This window comes from Myotis lucifugus, unplaced genomic scaffold (assembly GCF_000147115.1).
Source record: "Myotis lucifugus unplaced genomic scaffold, Myoluc2.0 scaffold_124, whole genome shotgun sequence".
NCBI lineage: Eukaryota > Metazoa > Chordata > Mammalia > Chiroptera > Vespertilionidae > Myotis > Myotis lucifugus.
Window position 1 is genome coordinate 1,359,680 of NW_005871172.1, and position 17,494 is coordinate 1,377,173.

The 17,494-nt window shown below is 44.8% G+C and overlaps 1 protein-coding gene across 1 annotated transcript; it reads left to right on the top strand.

The window, feature by feature from the left end:
* Positions 1 to 13,113: 13,113 nt before the first annotated feature.
* On the top strand, positions 13,114 to 15,793 carry LOC111822965 (serum amyloid A-2 protein-like). Its single transcript, XM_023758176.1, has 3 exons — positions 13,114 to 13,204; positions 14,992 to 15,130; positions 15,556 to 15,793. The coding sequence occupies exons 1-3, from the start codon at positions 13,114 to 13,116 to the stop codon at positions 15,716 to 15,718; spliced, it is 393 nt and encodes a 130-aa protein (XP_023613944.1). The 3' UTR covers positions 15,719 to 15,793.
* The last annotated feature ends 1,701 nt before the right edge of the window (positions 15,794 to 17,494 follow it).

Consider the following 17,494-nt stretch of genomic DNA (forward strand, 5'->3'; position numbering starts at 1 on the left):
GCTATTAAAACTATTAAGAGAATTCAGTGAGATTGCCATATTCAAGATAATTTAAAAAATCAAGTGTTTCTCTGCAATAATTCTTAAGTTAAAAAATACAATATAAAACAGTACCAAAAACATTAACTATCTAGAAAACAACCTAAAAAATACATAAACTTTACAATAAAATTTGAATGTTCACTAAGGAATAAACAATGGGCATGTATGTCCTGTTCATGGAGAGGATGTTTTACTGTAGTAAAGATTAATTATCTGCCCTGGCTGGTGTGTCTCAGTAGTTTGAGCATTATCCCTTGCAATTAAGGGTCTCGGGTTCGATTCAGGTCAAGGACACATACCTGGGTTGCAGGTTTGATCCCTGGCCTGATGTGTGTACAGTAGTCAACCAATCGATGTGTCTTACATCAATGTTTCTCTCTCTCTCTCTCTCGCTCTCTCTCTCTCTTTTACCCTTGCTCCCTTCTCCTCTCTCTAAAAGTCCATGGAAAAACATATCCTCAATGAGAATTAATAACAAAAAAGATAATAATTCTCCCCAAATTAATTTATAAATTCAAGCAATGTTAATTTAAAAATTCCCAGTGGTACTTGTAAAGGAATGCAACAAATTCACGCTTTTAAAAAAAAAGATATATATTTTATGATTTCAGAGAGGAAGGAAGAGGGGGAGAGAGAGAGAAAAATAACAATGATGAGAGAGAATCATTGATCACTGCCCCCAGCTCGCCCCACACTGGGCTCAAACCTGCAACTCAGGCATGTGCCCTGACCAGGAATCAAACTGTGACCTCCTGGTTTATTGGTTGACGCTCAACCACTGAGCGGCACCGGCCAGGCAACAAATTCATTCTTGGTGGATGAATAAAGGCCATGAATAGTTAATCAATTTAAAAAATAAGAGCAAAGAGGGGCATGGACTGGACTTTGAGATTCGTGAGCTTGGGTTTGATGATGTCTTTGGGGCAAAAGGTGTCAGGGGGATAGAACTGAGATGTTTGCAGCACCAGTTATGTCCGAAATAGGCAGCAGGAAAGGAGAGCCACATAGGTCCTCCTTACCCCAGGTCTGAATGAAACAATGTCATATAGAGCAATTAGGGCCCAGGGAGAAGGGTGTACACCCCCCACTCTTTTTTTTTTTTTGATCTTCACCCAAGGACATTTTTTCCACTGATTTTTAGAAAGAGTGGAAAAGAGGGAAAGAAAGAGAGAAATGTCAATGTGAGAGAAACACATTGATTGATTGGCTCCTGCATTAGCCTGGACCAGAGCCCGGGATTGGGGAGGAGCCTGCAATCAAGGTGCATGCCCTTACCAAAATCAAACCAGGGACCCTTTGGTCCACAGGACAATGGTCTAGCCACTGAGCCAAACCGGGTAGGGAACAAACTGTCTTTTCATGTCAGTCATCTCTTGACCTGTTGGCCTCACCATGGCTGAATAATAATAAAACCTATATTTTAAAACAGAAATCTGTTGTTACAAGTATTTCAAGCAGAAAAGGGAGCCCAAAATGTTGAAAATAGAAAAAAAGAAAACAACAGGAAACCCATACACATTATTAGTGGAAGGGAAGCATGTGTAGTCAGCCAGGCAGGAATACTAATTGAGAGGCTGGATAAGGTGTTGGCCCTGATGCATCAAAGAAAGTCAGAAAGAAGAAAAAAAAGAATCAGGATTTGGAGGTTATAAGTCTCATTGGTGATGGGATAGTGTTGGGGTGAAGGTCTGAGGAACACAAAGAATTTCCTTCTCTGATGATTCTCCACCTGTCCAAGAGGGCCCACAGCATTAGAGTTGGAAAAGTGGCAGGCCAGGAAGATGAGAAACAGATTTGGGACATGCTATAGCCAGTTAGAGCACAGGAAGCCACAGACTCAATTCTTCCTTGACCCTGAAACCTTCTCACTGGTCCAAATGCCAGTATTCCACACTTTCCCAAGTGTGCAGGGCCTGCAGGTAAGCACATCTGTATGCCAAGAAGGGCAGTTATACCAAACAGGGACTCAGGTCATCATTACCCCAGTCTTTATGAGTGGTACCTGCCCCAGCTTCCCTTCTAAGATCTGGTGGGGTCAGGTCTCCTGGCTGTGAGTTCCCCATCCCTGGGGCTTCAGAGAAGGGAGGGCCCTGATTGTGGGTGGTATGTCTACTCAGGCGGTCTGACCGGAGGGTACAGTTTGGGGATTATGGAAAGAGAGGTGTGAGTCTCCATTTAAGCAGAGAATCAGTTTTAATTCAAGGAAAATTGGAAGGCAAATCACTTTGACCTGAAAGGACTTTTTGTTTACTGAGCCACTATGTTGTAAGCCATGTCTCTCCGAAGGTAAGAGAAACCAGGGAGTTCAAAACAGGACCCAGAAAGCCAAACAAGCACTCCTCATTTTGCTAACTCAGCAGATTGAGACAGGCTCTCCAGTAAACCTCAAAATTTGCCTTTGCTCAATCAGAAGCGGTAAATTCCCCGTGTTAGATGTTCCTGCCAATGGATGTACAGGAAAAGGAGTCTCGTTTTGGCACAACATTTTATTGTCCTCCTAGGTTGAAAACCTTTTCTATTTTATAAAATTGGAGAACATTCTTAACAGTCTAAATATCTGAATAGCTTACCTGGTACAGAAGGCTTAATGATGATTCATAAGATGTACTTATTGTTGGTTATTTGAAATTTTAATTAAAAGTTAAGAGGAATTATTGGCACTTAAAAAGTATTTTCCTCCCCAAATAAGTTCTCAGTTTTACCAATACTATACAATACCACAAGCAGGCCGACGCTCTATCCACTGAGCCAAACCGGTTCGGCAAGAACACTCTTAACAGTCTAAATATCTGAATAGCTTAACTGGTACAGAAGGCTTAATGATGATTCATAAGATGTACTTATTGTTGGTTATTTGAAATTTTAATTAAAAGTTAAGAGGAATTATTGGCACTTAAAAAGTATTTTCCTCCCCAAATAAGTTCTTAGTTTTACCAATACTATACAATACCACAAGAGATTTGGGGTTTTGAGTTGTCTATAATTCACTACTCCTTTTTGCAGATATTAAAAAGAAGAAAAATGAGATATTTTGACTGGGGCCTAGGAAAAGACACTCAAAGAGCATGGGAGTGGGAGAGAAGAATGTGGAAATGGCAGTGGGGAATAAAGAAGATGTAGGCCCTCTTTTCCATTCTATTGTTCAGGAATGGCAGGAGGTGTAGTCCATGGGAGAAGACAACTATCGGTGGAATCAACTTGGGAAAGGCAAGTTTCAGTCTTATAACAAGGGAAGGAAATAGGCAAAGTTAAAGAAGGATACGCACCACCTGAGCCTCTCACCAGGGCTCTTTGGAAGGCAGTCGTGGTAGGGCAGATCTAGAGAGAGTTGAGACTGACACAGAGAGAAATGCATCTACATTAAGTGAAAGCAGACAGGATAGGAGAGTTAAAGGAAACAGTGGTATAGTATACTGGTTAGTGACAGCAGACTGAGATGATTTATTGCTTTGGGACTGAGTGTGGGATGCTCTGTTTTGAAAAGCTGATACTTATGAGGCAGTAGAACTGCTTCCCCAAAGTCCAAATGGACTGTCAAATGAACAATGGAGATGCCTTTCTGATCTCCTCCCAAAAGGTCTGAAGGCTACTATTAATAGGAGCTCCAGAGAGAATGGAGGGACAAAGAAGGAGAGTAGGGAAAAGAGTGGTGAATGAGGGTAGATGTGGTGTACTCTGAACAGATGTTTAACATGAAAAATTTATAAATAAGAAATTATTTTTTCAAGCTGACACACATCATTCAAACTTGGAGGCAATAAGTCCAATAGGCCAGGTCTTTCCCCTTTTGAGATCTCTAATTACTGGAAAGAGGATCTAACTCTTCTCCCTAGGACAGGGGTGTTTATCTATGAATTAAACTTTCATAGAGGCAAGTCAATTCATTCTTGCTAACATGTGCCCCAGATCTCTTAGGAATGACTCTCCTTTATTCATTAAGAACCATCCATCGCCCTAGCTGGTTTGGCTCAGTGGATAGAGCGTCAGCCTGTGGACTGAAGGGTCCCAGGTTCAAATCAGGTCAAGGGCACATGCTCCTGTTGTGGGCTCAACCCCCCAGTAGGGGGTGAGCAGGAGGCAGCCAATCAATGATTCTCTCACATCATTGATGTTTCTATCTCTCCCTCTCCCTTCCTCTCTGAAATTAATTAAAAAAAAAAAAAAGAACCCATCCATCTGCAAAGTTCCTTTTGATAGAGAAGTCACAGAGGATATAGATGGCTCACTCAAGGACCAGACCAATGACACACACAATGCCTTGGTCAGAGCTCTTTCTACTCCCATTCTTTGCCTCCATACCTTGACAGATGTTCTTTTCTAGAAACTTGTACACCCTTGAAAACATGAGGGGCAATTTATGGTAATTCCAGATGGGGTGATATGATGTGGAAGAAGGCCATCAGACACAATTCTCTCTGCCTCTGGCAATAAAAACCCAGACTTTGCCCCATTTCATTTCTTTATGCTTATATATAACAAAAAGTCCCCTTATAAAATACCAGATTTCCAGTAGAGATTGTAACATTGAGTTCCCATCACAGATTCTAAAACCAAGCTACCTGGACTTGGAGGCAGCATGGCATAGAAGAGCCAAGTCCTGGATTCAGACAGATCTAGTATGACTTCTGCTCTGCCATAGGCGCCTGTGGTGGAAGAACATTTAATGACCTGGAGAAGTGTAGGTGATGCCTTAAGGGAAAATGAGTACCATAAAATTTGATTCCTTTTTGTTCAAACACATTTTCCCATAGTGAAACACAACCTAGGAAGTTGCATATCAAACACTATCCATGTTTCCAGTTAGTGAGAAGTGTTATGTTATTCTGGGCTGTCAGAATTCCTTATAATGCCGTGTTTATTCATTTATCAACTCTTCATTGAGTGCCTTCTATGCAGCAGCCACTACACTAGATGTTGGGCATACATGGAGATGGGGGTGGAGGGAATAAGCAGATCCAGGCTATGCTTTCATGAAAATGAGACCTGTACTTGGAGAGGAAAATGATTATACATGCATAGAAAAACATCATACTTACTTGATGATAAAATCAGTAAGATTCCAATAAATAAATGGGAAAGATTATGTGTACAAAAGTTATAATGAAAGAGAAGGCAAAGTGTTACTAATCCTCCTAAGATTGTTGACTCCCCAAAGGACATCTATCCCCAGGGACTAATATCATTACTCATCCCATCCTGTCCTCCTTGAAAGTAATAATAATATCGGATATGGATCAGCTGTCAAAAGGTCCCCTGAACTTTACTTCCTGTCCTCCCTCCAATGATTCTGGAATTGGGAGGACAGAAGATATGACTTCCCTCCTGGTTTTCCTACTGAACGAGCTAATCAGCAGGAATGTAAAAGGACCACCTATTTGAGTAAGTACAGGGACTCCTAATTCTGTTTGCTGTGTCCATTCTTATAAAGCCCATACCCCCCCATGAAGAGAGGACACTTTCCTCCTAGCTTGGCGCATCCCATTCGAATTCTTTAGGCACCAGGAAACCTGGATTCAAACCTGTCTGTACTCAGTTCTTTGTCTCTTCTCCCAGAGGCTGGTGGCTGAGCCTCATTGCTCCTCTGAGGCCTCCTGGACTCTACCTGATGGGAAGAAGCAAGGAAAAGGACATGCTGGGGTCGTCACCAGCCCACCATCATCGACAGCAGGGCCACTCTTAGAGTCCAGAACTGGTATTATCAATGCACAAAAAGGCTCTGCATTGTGTTTCAAAATATTTTATTTTTCTTTTTAAATATTTGCGAAAAGGAGTAGTGAATTATAGATAACTCAAAACCCCAAATCTCTTCTGGAATTGTATAGTATTGGTAAAACTAAGAACTCATTTGGGCCGTTTCAACCTCACCGGGGCCGTCTCAACCTCAGGAAAATACTTTTTAAGTGCCAATAATTCCTCTTAAGTTTTAATTAAAATTTCAAATAATCAACAATAAGTACATCTTATGAATCATCATTAAACCTTCTGTACCAGTTAAGCTATTCAGATATCTAGACTGTTAAGAATGTTCTCCAATTTTATAAAATAGAAAAGGTTTTCAACCTAGGAGGACAATAAAATGTTGTGCCAAAACGAGACTCCTTTTCCTGTACATCCATTGGCAGGAACATCTAACATGGGGAATTTACTGCTTCTGATTGAGCAAAGGCAAATTTTGAGGTTTACTGGAGAGCCTGTCTCAATCTGCTGAGTTAGCAAAATGAGGAGTGCTTGTTTGGCTTTCTGGGTCCTGTTTTGGAACTCCCTGGTTTCTCTTACCTTCGGAGAGACATGGCTTACAACATAGTGGCTCAGTAAACAAAAAGTCCTTTCAGGTCAAAGTGATTTGCCTTCCAATTTTCCTTGAATTAAAACTGATTCTCTGCTTAAATGGAGACTCACACCTCTCTTTCCATAATCCCCAAACTGTACCCTCCGGTCAGACCGCCTGAGTAGACATACCACCCACAATCAGGGACCTCCCTTCTCTGAAGCCCCAGGGATGGGGAACTCACAGCCAGGAGACCTGACCCCACCAGATCTTAGAAGGGAAGCTGGGGCAGGTACCACTCATAAAGACTGGGGTAATGATGACCTGAGTCCCTGTTTGGTATAACTGCCCTTCTTGGCATACAGATGTGCTTACCTGCAGGCCCTGCACACTTGGGAAAGTGTGGAATACTGGCATTTGGACCAGTGAGAAGGTTTCAGGGTCAAGGAAGAATTGAGTCTGTGGCTTCCTGTGCTCTAACTGGCTATAGCATGTCCCAAATCTGTTTCTCATCTTCCTGGCCTGCCACTTTTCCAACTCTAATGCTGTGGGCCCTCTCGGACAGGTGGAGAATCATCAGAGAAGGAAATTCTTTGTGTTTCCTCAGACCTTCACCCCAACACCGTCCCATCTCCAATGAGACTTATAACCTCCAAATCCTGATTCTTTTTTTTCTTCTTTCTGACTTTCTTTGATGCATCAGGGCCAACACCTTATCCAGCCTCTCAATTAGTATTCCTGCCTGGCTGACTACACATGCTTCCCTTCCACTAATAATGTGTATGGGTTTCCTGTTGTTTTCTTTTTTTCTATTTTCAACATTTTGGGCTCCCTTTTCTGCTTGAAATACTTGTAACAACAGATTTCTGTTTTAAAATATAGGTTTTATTATTATTCAGCCATGGTGAGGCCAACAGGTCAAGAGATGACTGACATGAAAAGACAGTTTGTTCCCTACCCGGTTTGGCTCAGTGGCATTGTCCTGTGGACCAAAGGGTCCCCGGTTTGATTTTGGTAAGAGCATGCACTTGATTGCAGGCTCCTCCCCAATCCCTGGCTCTGGTTAGGGCTCATGCAGGAGCCAATCAATCAATGTGTTTCTCTCACATTGACATTTCTCTCTTTCTTTCCCTCTTTTCCACTCTTTCTAAAAATCAGTGGAAAAAATGTCCTTGGGTGAAGATCAAAAAAAAAAAGAGTGGGGGGTGTACACCCTTCTCCCTGGGCCCCAATTGCTCTATATGACATTGTTTCATTCAGGCCTGGGGTAAGGAGGACCTATGTGGCTCTCCTTTCCTGCTGCCTATTTCGGACCTAACTGGTGATGCAAACATCTCAGTTCTATCCCCCTGACACCTTTTGCCCCAAAGACATCATCAAACCCAAGCTCACAATTCTCAAAGTTCAGTCCATGCCCCTCTTTGCTCTTATTTTTTAAATTGATTAACTATTCATGGCCTTTATTCATCCACCAAGAATGAATTTGTTGCCTGGCCGGTGTCGCTCAGTGGTTGAGCGTCAACCAATAAACCAGGAGGTCACAGTTTGATTCCTGGTCAGGGCACATGCCTGGGTTGCAGGTTTGAGCCCAGTGTGGGGCGAGCTGGGGGCAGTGATCAATGATTCTCTCACATCATTGTTATTTTTCTCTCTCTCGCCCCCTCTTCCTTCCTCTCTGGAATCATAAAATATATATATATATATTTTTTTAAAAAAGCGTGAATTTGTTGCATTCCTTTACAAGTACCATGGACTTTTTAAATTAACATTGCTTGAATTTATAAATTAATTTGGGGAGAACTATCTTTTTTGTTGTTGTTAATTCTCAGAGAGAGAGAAACATTGATGTAAGACACATCGATTGGTTGACTACTGTACACACATCAGGCCAGGGATCAAACCTGAGAGAGAGAGAGAGAAACATTGATGTAAGACACATCGATTGGTTGACTACTGTACACACATCAGGCCAGGGATCAAACCTGCAACCCAGGTATGTGTCCTTGACCTGAATCGAACCCGAGACCCTTAATTGCAAGGGATAATGCTCAAACTACTGAGACACACCAGCCAGGGCAGGTAATTAATCTTTACTACAGTAAAACATCCTCTCCATGAATAGGACATACATGCCCATTGTTTATTCCTTAGTGAACTTTCAAATTTTTCTGTAAAGTTTATGTATTTTTTAGGTTGTTTTCTAGATAGTTAATGTTTTTGGTACTGTTATATATTGTATTTTTTAACTGGTAGAATTATTGCAGAGAAACACTTGATATTTTAAATTATCTTGAATATGGCAATCTCACTGAATTCTCTTAATAGTTTTAATAGCAAACTGTGAAGCTGAGTCTACTTTTTGGAAGAATTTGAGGGGACAGTCTTTATCATTTCAATTTACTTATAAATATTATTCTATTTAATTTTTCTATTTCTTCATTTACCCATTTAGAATTTATATTTTCCCAGAAATACATTTACTTTATTTAGGTTATCAAATTTATTAATATATGTTCTTTTCTTTTTCTTTTGCATCTTGCTTTTTTTGTTTTATTGCTTAAAATATTACAAATAGTAGTACATTTGTCTCCTTTTTTTCCCCCTTGACCTTCCCCAGGCCCCCCCTACCGCCCAGTGTCTTTTGTCCATTGGTTATGCTTATATGCATGCATACAAGTCCTTTGGTTGATCTCTTACACATACCCCCAACCCTCCCGGACCTTCCTGCTATAGTTTGACAGTCTGTTCGATGCTGCTCTGCTCTGTATCTATTTTTGTTTATCAGTTTATAATGGTCTTTATTATCCATAAATGAGTGAGATCATGTGGTATTTTTCTTTCATTGACTGGCTTATTTCACTTAGCATGCTCTCCAGTTCCATCCACGCTGTTGCAAATGGTAAGAATTCCTTCATTTTTACAGCAGCGTAGTATTCCACAGTTAGATGTACCACAGTTTTCTAACCCATTCATCTGTTGATGGGTACTTAGGCTGTTTCCAAATCTTAGCTATGATAAATTGTGCTTCTATGAACATAGGGGTGCATAGATCCTTTCTGATTGGTGTTTCTGGTTTGTTGGGATATATTCCTAGAAGTGGGATCACTGGGTCAAATGGGAATTCCATTTTTAACTTTTTGAGGAAACTCCATACTGTCTTCCATAGTGGCTGCACCAGTCTGCATTCCCACCAGCAGTGCACGAGTATTCCTTTTTCTCCACATCCTCTCCAGCACTTGTCTTCTGTTGATTTGTTGATGATAGCCATTCTGACAGGTGTGAGATGGTACCTCATTGTTGTTTTGATTTGCATCTCTTGGATGATTAGTAACTTTGAGCATGTTTTCATATGTCTCTTGGCTTTCTGAATGTCCTCTTTTGAAAAGTGTTTATTTAGGTCCTTTGCCCATTTTTTGATTGGATTGTTTATCTTCCTTTTGTTAAGTTGTATGAGTTCCCTATAAATGTTGAAGATTAAACCCTTATTGGTGATAACATTGGCAAATATGTTCTCCCATGCAGTGGGCTTTCTTGTTGTTTTGTTGATGGTTTCTTTTGCCGTGCAGAACCTTTTTATTTTGATGTAGTCCCATTTCTTTATTTTCTCTTCAGTTTCCAATGGCCTAGGAGCTGTATCGGTAAAGAAATTGCTTTGGCATATGTCTGAGATTTTGTTGCCTTTGGATTCCTCTAGTATTTTTATGGTTTCCCGTCTTACATTTAAGTCCTTTATCCATTTTGAGTTTATTTTTGTGTATGGTATAAGTTGGTGGTCTAGTTTCATTTTTTTGCATGTATCTGTCCAATTTTCCCAACATCATTTATTGAAGAGACTGTCTTGACTCCATTGTATGTTCTTGCTTCCTTTGTTAAATATTAATTGAGCACATTGGTTCGGGTCGTTTTCTGGGCTCTCTATTCTATTCCATTGATCTATATCAGTGATGGCGAACCTTTTGAGCTCGGCGTGTCAGCATTTTAAAAAACCCTGGTTTTTTAACTCTGGTGCCGTGTCACATATAGAAATTTTTTGATATTTGCAACCATAGTAAAACAAAGATTTCTATTTTTTGATATTTATTTTATACTAGAGGCCGGGTGCACAAAAATTTGTGCACTCGGGGGATCCCTCAGCCTGGCCTGTGCCCTCTCACAGTCTGGGACCCCTCGGGGGATGTCCACCTGCTGGTTTAGGCCCACTCTCCGGGGGATTGGGCCTAAGCTGGCAGTCAGACAGCCTTCTGGCAGCTCGGGAGCCCTCAGGGGATGTCCACTTGCCAGCGGGGAGCAGGCCTAAGGTGCAGTCGGACATCCTTAGTGCTGCTGAGGAGGTGGGAGAGGTTCCTGCCAACCACCGCTGTGCTGGAAGCCATCAGCTTGGCTTGTGGCTGAGCAGAGCTCCCCCTGTGGGAGTGCACTGATCACCAGGGGGCAGCGCCTGCATTGAGTATCTGCCCCCTGGTGGTCAGTGTGTGTCATAGTGACCAGTCATTCCCAGTCATTCTGCTGTTAGGGTCAATATGCATATTACTGTTTTATTATATAGGATATTTAAATGTCATTTAACAAAGAAAAATCAACCAAAAAAATGAGTTCGTGTGTCATAGGTTCGCCATCACAAACTATATTGTTCTTTTCTTTTTGAGTCATGAACTCTAGTACTTCTACCTTTCATTTTTTTCTCCTTGGAGATTAATATTAATAATTTTGCAGCTCTTCTACATCTTTGGATAATTTCCAACTCTATTTCTTTCTGTTGCCTCTTGGGAAAGTTCCTGGGGCTGTCCTGCCAGATAATTTATTACTTAGTAGCATTGATCTGTTATTTATTTCTTTATTGAGGTGTTTTATTCAGTATTTTATTTATAATTTTATTTTCATTTTATTCTTCTTCAAAACTGATAGTTCCTACTTCATATTGTGTTTTACCCCTTTTGATGATACTTACTATTTTTTATAAATTTTCTTTGGTTCTCTCCAACCCATTAATTCTGGGGGATTTAGTATTATTTTTTAACTTGACTTTCTTTCAGAGCCACTGTGCTAATTGGATGCATGGTAGCTTTGCCCCGTGAGCTCATGCCTCCTGGGGAAGTCAGCTCGCTAGCCTGGAATGTGCGTGAGTGTGTGAGCAGGGCCCGTCCTAGCATGGACCAACTCAGTGGCACGGTGTTGGGATGTAGTATCCAGTGAGGGGGACCATGTGAGTGGCCACCGTGGCCGAGAGCAGATACCACCACTATCCAGATGACGACACTCATAGGCTGTTTCCAGGCCATTTGGTCTCCTTTACCACCTCCCTAGCCCTGCCCCTTTGCAAGATGTCTTGTTGGTATTGTAAATGCCTGACCCTCTGGGTGTGAAGATGGATTGGGGAGGATGGAACCAGCAGGCACTGACATGTTCCCCAGCCTCAGTTCCTACCCTGGCCTCACCCCTGCTGGACCCCAGCACTGACCCCTCTCCACCCCCTGGTTCCTCCAGCAGCCCCTGAGGAGCTGTGCTGACCTGCTGACATTCCAGACTCATCATGACCAGGGGCAGACAGGGTCCCCATAGGGTAATACTGGGCACAAAGAGCACGCCCCCTCCTTTCCCCTGACTGGGAGCCTGGCACTTCCCAGGCGGCCTGACAATTCATCATACAGCATCTCACTCCCACTGTGAGGGGTCTCCAGGATTGGGGGAGGGGAAGCAGAGGACAGCCATCCACTGACCCCAGTCAGGAGCCAGCTCAGATAACACTCTTCCTTGTGGCTGAGCCAGCTGAGTAGGCCTTTCTGTGCCCTGGAGCTGAGAGCAGAGCATATATAGTAAGAGTGATGGAAGCACCTTCCAGTGCACCTGGGAGATTTGGTGAGCTAGCCTGTCAGCTTTGAAGCTCAAGAGCTTTAGAATGAACTCAAAGGGATTTCATTTCTGGCACATCTGCCAACTGGCCCAGCAGGGACCATCCTGAGGGAATGGCCAGTAAAGCAAGGTCCTGACTGGAGGAGACGGCCCCTAACTGCACACCTTCCAACAGCCTGGGTGCCCCATGCTGGAGCCCCTCACCCTTCCTCTCCACATCCAGGGGGCCCTGCCTTGGCCCCTTCAACTCTGACAGCAGAGCCACCCCTGACATGTGGCTGCGGGGAAGAGCAAGTCTACTGTGTTTCTTCAGGGTTACACAACAGGGAAATGACCTGTGCATGAGACTGGTCACTGCCGTCCAGTAAGTGTCCTTTGCACCTTTTTAGGAGAAATGATCCAGAGGGACTTTCCCCAGGTACCAAATCTGGATGCTCTCCTGCCCCCTTCCTCCCCCATGATCCAGCAGGGAGGGCTCAGCATCAATAAATAGCAGCCAGCTGTCCCCAGCAGGCAGGGACCAGCAGCACGGCTCCACCAGAGACCAGGTGAGGGGCCACTCCCAGCAGGGCCTGCTCTACAAACCTTACTCTGTTTTCTCTTTCCAGCAAGACTGTGCATTCATTTAAAATAATTACTCTCTTCTGCATTTGTGCTGCATGGGGTCTGTGCCGGCCAAGTGCACAGGGTAATGCTTCCGGTCTCATTACAGGCTGCTCAGGGGGTTTGGTCCTAATTGGCCTGTTGCTCCCTCAGTGCCACCTTGGTGACTCCTAGACAGTCTTGGGTTCAGGGTTGATGGGTTCAGCATTGTGGCTCTGAGTGAGGTCCTACTGCAATGTTTCCTAGATGGGCAGCCAGCGTCTCATGAGAACAAATGGAAATGCACAATCAAAAAGAGGTGTGCCAGTCCTGCCTGTGTCTACCTGACCCTCCCCTTTCATTTCAGCACCATGAAGCTTTTCACGGGCCTCGTGTTCTGCTCCTTGGTCCTGGGAGTCAGCAGCCAGGGCTGGTTTGAATTCCTTGGCCAGGCTTTTGACGGTAAAGGCACTGGAGGGAGTGGGGGTGAGGGGTGGAACACATGACCACTAGGATGCACCCTGAGTGCCCTTCAGGGTTGGAGCTACTGTGTTAGCTTGTGTTGCCCAATGTGGTGGAATGTGCCGGGTGTTTTGGGAGCTTTTCATCGAACAGATGGAAAAACCATAGGTCTTACTTCAATCAGTTCATAGAGAAAGAACAATCAGCTGAAAGGTAAGTTTGACTAGTATACACAGACTAAGACTTGAAATGGTATACTATTCCCCTCAGACCAAACTGCACAAAGTGTAATTAAAGCCACCCATCTTTTCTTCCCCTTCTCCCCTCCCTTTCTCTTGCTTCCTTTCTCCCTCCCTTCCATTTCCTAACTGGGTAGTTTAGTGAGACCTGCAGCTTAGCTCTTGCTGGGGCTTCCAGTAGTTGGTGACAGTGTCCCTGTTTTAGTCCGTTTCCTACCCTTTTCCAGCTTTTTTAACTGACCGAAGAGAACATCCATAGAGCCCCCTCTAGGAAGTCAGCACTTCCATGAAATTTAGGGCGCCCAACTCTCCTGGTGTCCTGGCTCTGGGGAGTTTTCCATGACGCTTTCAGTGCTAACTGGGACACTTCTAGGCAAACAGGGACAGTTCTGGTCAACCTGGGACAGTTGGTCAGCAGTCTAAGTGGAGAATAACTTGGTGGGCAGGCATCCTCCCCTACTTTGAAGCTGAGAGCAGCTGACTCAGGGGACCAGGGACTACCTGCCAGTCAGCACGTGGCAGGGCAGAGTGTGAACCCAGCTGTGCAGGAGGCCACAGCTCTTGCCAGGCAGATGTGTCTGAGCACCGCTTCCTAAAGCTCAGGGGTCACCTTCCCATCTACCTGCTGGAATCACCTGGACACATTAAAAACGACAGAGGCTTGCGACCCACCCCCACAGAGTCTGAGGTGATGGGCCTGAGATGTGGCATTGGCCTTCCACAGCCTCCCCAGGCATGAGAAGGTGCAGCCAAGGCTGAGATACAGGCCTCTGCTCTGGCACTTGCCTGCTCACAGCCTCAGTCCAGTCTATGTAGGCGGTTTCCAGGATGCCACGTATGCCCCTCACACTCAGAGGGACTCATGTCAGGATTCCCTGCATTCTGTCTGTGAGACTCCAATTCTTAGGCGTCAGGCAGAAGTGCTGTCCGCCTGTGCCTTTCTCACAATCTGCTTTCCATGTCACCACCAGGCTCACTGAGTCCCCTGAACACTAGCCTATGTAGCTTTGCTCCATATACCAGAGGTTCTTGATCCTGAGCCCTTGGTGCCCGGGGACATGTGGCCATGTGGGAAACACTGCTGGTTGTCACATGGGGATAGGCTGCTGCACCTACTGGGCAGTGATGTGGGGATGCTGGGGAGCCTCCCACCTTACTCAGGAAGGCCCTGAACACAAAGAGTTCTCTGGCCTTAAATTTCAGCAGCGCTGACATTGAAATCCTGTTCTGTAATGTGGCCTCCTTGTCTCCTTTAAACATATGCCCCAGAGACCTCAGTGAGCTGGAGCCCACAGATAGCATGACAGGCATCAGACCACCAGGTACAACCTAGCTGTGCCCCCACCAAAATGTCTCTCCTTAAAGTCACCTGGGGAAGCCAACTGGTTCTGGAGAATGTTCTTCTCAACCTGTGGACTCCAGGGTGCTTAGACCACAGGGTGAAACTGAGTCAGTGGTCCATTTTCATTCCTTGATTCTTCTCTAAGGGATGTCACGGTTCTCGGATATTTCACCCGATGTCTCAGTGCCATGTCCTTTCCTTTCCAGGAGCCAAAGACATGTGGAGAGCCTACTCTGACATGAGAGAAGCCAATTACAAAAACTCAGACAAATACTTCCACGCCCGGGGGAACTATGACGCTGCCCAAAGGGGACCTGGTGGTGTCTGGGCTGCTGAAGTGATCAGGTAACCTGGCTCCTGGGGATGCTGGATGCGTGAGCAGAGCTTGGCTGACATTGGGAAGTGGAGGGTAAAGGCCCTAGAGAAGGACTCTGTTGGGTCTGTGGGCTCCTCCTCATGTTCTTCCTTCTACCTTCTCCATCCCTGCCCAGCACAGGGCCTGGGCTGTCAGCAGAGCCAGAGAATGGCTTGTAGGCCTGTCCCCCAAAAAGAGAAACCAAGGGCCCAGAACTGATTCCCGCCTTCCCCTCCGGTGCTGTTCTCCCAGTGGGAGGGGGTCACCCAGGGCTGAGTGGGCTGTGCCCAGGCAGGGTCAGTGCTTAGCCTCATTCCAGGCTCCTCTCAGAGTCATTAATCCCTTGGAAAGGGGAGGGTGGGGCTGTTTCTCCTCAGCCCCTGATTCACCTCCTACCTGCCCTCCTCCATTCCAGTGATTTCAGAGAGGCTTATCCGAGACTCACTGACCTTCTTAAGCATGGAGACAGCGGCCATGGATTGGAGGACTCACTGGCCGACCAGGAAGCCAATAGATGGGGCCGGAGTGGCAAAAACCCCAATTACTACAGACCTCCAGGCCTGCCTGACAAGTACTGAGCTCCTCTCTGCTCTCAGGAGATGGGGCTGTGAGCCCCCTAAGGGCAGGGACCCCAAGTCATTGAGTTCTACATCCCCAGATGCTGATAGAGGGCACACATATGTGTTTAATAAAAGCTGAATGTTGAAAATGGTGTGTTATTCTTTGTTGTAAGGACTGGTCATTGATACCATGGGGTGATGGATGGACAGCCATGGGAGGATCATGCCTGTGCCTGGGTGTCTGGGTGTAGGGAACACAATCTCAAGTCAACTCTCCCCAAATCAGACCCTCTCCCCTCTGCTTTGTGCTATTTCAGGCCCTTTCATGTCCAGGTCTCTGAACTCCCTGTCAATTTTGTCCAGTGACTGTCTCTGCCCCCAGGGTGTGAATTTCATTAAAATCAAGTCGCTCAGTGGTCTCTGTCTGGGGGGCGGGAGACACAGCCATGGGAGATTAGACCACGGGATCCTGTTCTAGCAAATGCCACCTTGATATTCTGTTCATTTCTGAGCAAATCCAATTGTTAATCAATTTCTGTCCTTGCCATCTACGAAATGCCTCCATAGCAGTTTTCCTCCACGGTATTTTTATTGCGTCATTTCAAACCTAAATGCAGATATAATGCCACCTCACTTGTGAATATTTCCTCCCAGCTTCTGCATATTAACCAGCTCAAAACCACGGAATTGGTAGTGAAGAGAGAGCAGGATAGAGAAAACACCTCTTATCTGTCAGGGTCCATTCAGGAGACAGAAACCAGGTGGTCATTTGAAGAGGGAAATTTTCATAAGAGGATTTTTAACTGATAATAGGATTCCACTGCTAAGGGGTTAAAGCAGTGGTCGGCAAACTGTGGCTCGAGAGCCACATGCGGCTCTTTGGCCCCTTGAGTGTGGCTCTTCCTAAGCCTTAGGAGTACCCTAATTAAGTTGATAACAATGTACCTACCTATATAGTTTAAGTTTAAAAAATTTGGCTTTCAAAAGAAATTTCAATCCTTGTACTGTTGATATTTGACTCTGTTGACTAATGAGTTTGCCGACCACTGGGTTAAAGAATACACCAGGCTGGAAAGTCTGTAGCCCATTGGAAAGCTGATAATGATTGCTGGGAGTCAGAAGTCAGAGCTGGTAAGCAAGAACTCCTCCAATGACACCTGACAGGAAACTGCCCTGGGTTGCAGTTGAACCCACAAACCACGTGTGGGCAGGGACTAGAGAGCTTCTGAACTCCCTAGAACAGGGGTGGGCAAACTTTTTGACTCGAGGGCCACAATGGGTTCTTAAACTGGACCCGGAGGGCCGGAACAAAAGCATGGATGGAGTGTTTGTGTGAACTAATATAAATTCAAAGTAAACATCATTACATAAAAGGGTAGGGTCTTTTTATTTTTTAGTTTTATTCATTTCAAACGGGCCGAATCCGGCCCGCGGGCCATAGTTTGCCCACGGCTGCCTAGAAGCTAGCTGTGAAAGGGCCAGTGCTCTGAATTGAATTATGTCTCTGCCTCCTCCCCCAACCCCCCAGAAAAATGTATATGTTGAAAGCCTAACTTCCTCTGTGGCTGTATTTGGATTAAGGAAGTAATTAAGGTTACATGAGGTCACCAGTGTGGAACTCTTCACTAGTATTTCTCAGGTTTTTTATCCCCCTGGAGTGGAACAGGATAACTAGAGTGGGCTGGAGTTGGTTATTTCCCTTCCCCAGGTCAGTTAGACACATCATACAGTTTCCCCTGAGGGCAGGTCTGGTTAAGATCAGAGTGCACCCCCTGCTGGAAGACAGAGGGTTTT

What these genes read in the sequence shown, in the direction of transcription:
- LOC111822965 (XM_023758176.1), top strand. Translation starts at nt 13,114, where the DNA reads ATGAAGCTTTTCACGGGCCTCGTGTTCTGCTCCTTGGTCCTGGGAGTC. An exon ending in CCTTGGCCAGGCTTTTGACG is followed by an intron (nt 13,205 to 14,991) that starts GTAAAGGCACTG and finishes TTTCCTTTCCAG; the next exon opens with GAGCCAAAGACATGTGGAGA. An exon ending in TGGGCTGCTGAAGTGATCAG is followed by an intron (nt 15,131 to 15,555) that starts GTAACCTGGCTC and finishes CCTCCATTCCAG; the next exon opens with TGATTTCAGAGAGGCTTATC.